Here is a 4,443-nt window from a genome sequence, read left to right as displayed (position 1 = left end):
ACATTTTATATTGATTTTAAAATAGTATTTTAGAAATATTTATATTTATTATTTATCAAATGTATTGTTTATGTTTATCTTAAATATATATAAATGTGCTTTGCATTGAGATATATTGTTACAATGAAAAATTTTATATTAAGTTATACCATAATAAAACAGTTAAATGTGCTATGATTTCCTCTCTTAAATAAATATTCTCTTTTGCGTCTAATACAAAGTAAAATAAGAATATATAGCTGGATATCTTCAAAAATCTACACCAAATATTCTACTTATAAGTGAAACAAAAAAAATTCCCTTTGAGACTTGGAATTAGGGGATCGCTATCACTGTCATTGTTCAATATTGTGTAGGAGGTGAATGTAGTAAACCAAGAAAAATGCATAAAAGATACAAGAATCAGAAAGGACGTGGGCACTTTTAAAGCATGATAACCAGAAATTTGAGCTTAGCCTGTACAACATAGCAACATAGTGATGCCCTGTCTCAAAACAAAAATATATTAAAAGGGCTGGATTATAGGTCAGTGATAGCATGCTTGCCTAGAATGCATGAGGCTCTGAATTCAGTTCCCCCAGGACTACCTCCACACACAATGGGAGGAAGTAAACTATGATTCAAGCAAAACTATAACAGTGCCCATAGAAAATCTAGAAAGTTAAATACAGATGTATTATTAGAATGGATAAATGAATTTAACAATTTCACTGGATACAAAAATCAATATGTAAAATCCAGCTGTTTCTTTTCATAACAGCCATACAAATAAAAATATAATTTACAATCCCATAAAATACATAAAGTACCTAGCAATAAAATTTACATGACAGTTCAAAAGACCAAGAATAGCTAAAACATTCTGATGAATAAGATGGAAAAACTATAAGAGGTAAAGAATTACTATAAAATCGTAGTGATTAAGGCAGTGATATAGAAGAACTGAAGAGAGAGCACAAGCACAAGCTCAAATTTATATAATATTTGACATACACATCTGACATGAGTGAAGAAAGTATACTTTTCAAAAATGCTGGTCGTATAACTAGATTTCCATACGGAAAATACAGTGAAACCCTACCACACACAATAAAAAAAAAAAAAACTCCAGATAGATACAAAGCATAAATATGAAACACAAATACAAAGTTTTTGGAAAAAAACATAAGATTGTTTTAATTTTTGGTTAGTAATTGATTTCTAAAACAAGTTGCAAAAGTGTGCAAATCACAAAGGAAAAGAATGATAATCACAGTGCACTGAAAGAACTCCATTTATCAGACACAACATTGAAAGATAGCTATAGTATCTTATTATCAAATTTAAAAGATAATAAATAGATAGTTGGGTGTGATGGTGCACACTTACAATCCTAACATTCTGAAAGGCTGAGATAGGAGGATCACAAATTCAAGTCTTTCCTGAGCAGCTTAGTGAGACACTGCCTTAAAAATTTAAAAGGCCTGAGTACATATCTCAGAGTGAAACCCAAGTTTTAAAAAAGTGAAAGACAAATCATAAACATAAACTGATTATAGGTATATCAGGTAATACACAGAACTCTAAAAATCTATAAGCAAAAGAAATACAAACAAATGGAAACATAGATTAGAAACTAGATATTTATTAAAGAGAGAATTAAATGGTCAATAGTTGAATCAAAAAATGCTCAACCTCATTAGTAATCAGAGAAATGCAAATTAAATCATAATTTCTAGAATCATAAAAATAACCTGGAAATACCTGTGGGTACGCATCTGGAGGAATAGAAACACTCACCCAAAGATCATTGGATTGAACAACTTTTTGTGAGCACTTTGGGTTTCTTTTTTTGTTTTTGTTTTTTTTTTGTTTGTTTGTTTGTTTTTTTGTTTTTTTTTGCTCCGAATGCCCTCAGGGGTGGTTTGGCTGGCTGGAGTGTTGTGGGGATCGAACTACAGCAACCTGAGGCTGACAGCTTTGTGGAAGCAGCCACTTAAACAACTGAGCTAAGGCCAGGCCCCCTTGTGAGCACTTTGGAACAGAGTTTAGCATTATGTAATAAAGCTGAACATGCGCAAATCTTAGGAATAAAATCCCTACATATATACCTTAGAGAAATAGCACAGCTATGTTTTTCTGTCAAAATTATTCCATCATCACTTTTAACAGTAGTATAATGAATAAGTTAAGATATATTCATGCAATGGCATATTATATAGCATTGTAAATGAACTGCAACTACACATATCAAAATATGTACACCTCAGAAAAACAATGTTGAAAGAAGCAAATCACAGAAGCATATATACATTCAGTTATGTCCCATTTACTAAAAGATCAAAACATGAAAAAACAAAACAAACAATATTGCTTAGATATATATATTTATAGCTGGTAAAAATATAAAGAAAAGAAGGAAATGCTTCCCCCAAATTTGGGGTTGCACTTTTTTTGTGTTCTTCTTTGGTAAAAAGAGGGATGTGACTGGGGAGGATGCATTGGGAACTTTAAGATACTGGAAATAAATCTTCTGTTATTTAGCCTGGGTAGGGAGAGGCAATGTGCATAGAGCTCCAGATTAATTATTTTTTCATGAGAAAACTTAGCAAATGTTTTATCAAGGAAATCCATGCTTTGCCTTAGGTCACAGTGATAAGAGGATGAGAGAGAATTTTTCACTAAAGAAGACTGCTATTTCCTGAAAGGGTGAAAATCCCAACAGGGAAAACCCCTATGGTTCTTATAGGTAGGGCTGGTCTACTTAAGCTGATAACACAGTTCTGTCCTAAACAGGAAGGCAGAACACACTCATTCATTCCTGGAACCTGAGGAGGTGTGCGCTTATCACATTTTAGACTCATAGATCCTGAACAGGACAAATACCAACCTAAAGAACCTCTCCAGAGTCCATATTGCTGAATCTGCCGTGCTGCTTCCAGAGGCTCCAAAACCATCTCTTGACAATGAGAAACTGGCTGGCTAACCACTGGTTCTCAGCATTATGGCTGGTAAGTGCTGTTCCATTTCCTATTAATTAGGAATCCCCACAGACTAAGAAGACATCTGTTTATTAATATTTGTAAAGTTCTTCAAGAGAAAAAGAGTCTATGGTAATTGTTTAGCTCATCATCACCACCAGTTCTCATTTAAAAAATACCTTAGGCCAGACGAGAGAACAGACACAAATGATCTGTAGCTGTTCGTGTTGCCATGTCACAAGTATTTAGAATTTTGACCTGTCTTCATTTCCTGTCACTTCTCTTCTGCCTCACTTCTATCAGTTTCATTGCTTTCTCTCTATCCTTCCTATACTGCATTCATCAAGATTTCAGAAAACAATAGAATGTTTGATATGAAAGGGAACTTAGAGATCATCGTAACCTGGTAGGACCCATTGGAAATCTATGTAACCTACTTGCCTAAATTCTTTTATTTTATTTTTTATTTTAAAAAGAGAAAAAATCATACAGAATTCCAAAACAATATGACACTAAATTAGCAATGGTTATTATATTGCATCTTGTTATCTGCAAAATAGTTGCTCAGACTACAAGATATAGGCATGCAAAATTCATCACACAGTATAAGCATTAACTGTTCCCTTTAGTGAAATAATAGAAATTAGTATATATATATATATATATATATATATATATATGTGTGTGTGTGTGTGTGTGTGTGTGTGTTTTCCCTTCCTTTTCTTCTCCTTTGCCCCATCCCAATTGTTATTTCCTTTTCAGCCATTTCTTTCCCTTTCACAATATCTATTGTACCTTTTGGATCTTATTTACTCTTTTAGTTTCTTACACTAGGGAAACAATGTGATGTTTACATATTTGGGTCTGATTTATTTCACTTGCAAGTATGGTCTCTAGTTGCATCCATGTATCTATAAAAGCCTGAGTTTATCTTTCTTTATAGGTGAATGGTACCCCATAGTATAACAGCACTACATCTTTTTTATCTATTCCTCAGTGGATATTGCCTAAATTCTAAATGTTGTAATCCCTACACTGGAAAAGGTCAAAAGAAACAGGTAAAATTAATTTGTAGCAATATAATTTTAACCTAGGGGCTGGAGAGATAGCTCAATGGAATAAGCACTTCCCTGGCAAGCCCAAGGGCCTGAGTTCAATCCCTGGTTCTGAAAAAAAAAATTAACCTAATATATTAAATTGATCTTTTCAACATGTAATCGACATTGAAAATATTTTTCCATAATTTTATTGATAAACAAATAGCAATGAGACAGTTTCAAACCAAATTGGTAGGACAGTTTCAATAATTAACACGTTACATACATCCTTCCTAGTGGATAATTGCTGTACAAGATGTGGACTTGATATCCTATTTATAAACACCATTAGAACAAATCCCTCTATTCATTAAGAGAATGTAACTATATATCTATCCCAACCACTTTGAATAAACACATACAAAATGGACATTCATCTGTGTACC

The 4,443-nt window shown here is 32.9% G+C and overlaps 1 protein-coding gene across 3 annotated transcripts in view; it reads left to right on the top strand.

The window, feature by feature from the left end:
* The first annotated feature begins 2,945 nt into the window (after positions 1–2,945).
* Positions 2,946–4,443, top strand: part of Nox1 (NADPH oxidase 1) — a 25,191-nt gene continuing 23,693 nt past the window's right edge. For all 3 annotated transcript variants that reach the window (XM_004643336.1, XM_004643337.1, XM_004643335.1), the window contains exon 1: positions 2,946–2,990. In XM_004643336.1, coding sequence (XP_004643393.1) covers positions 2,946–2,990 — 45 coding nt within the window. The remainder of the gene's footprint in view (positions 2,991–4,443) is intronic.

This window comes from Octodon degus, unplaced genomic scaffold, assembly GCF_000260255.1.
Source record: "Octodon degus isolate 3935 unplaced genomic scaffold, OctDeg1.0 scaffold00171, whole genome shotgun sequence".
Classification (NCBI taxonomy): Eukaryota; Metazoa; Chordata; class Mammalia; order Rodentia; family Octodontidae; genus Octodon; species Octodon degus.
Note: the sequence above shows the minus strand (reverse complement) of the source record. Positions and strands in the feature narration are given on the sequence as shown.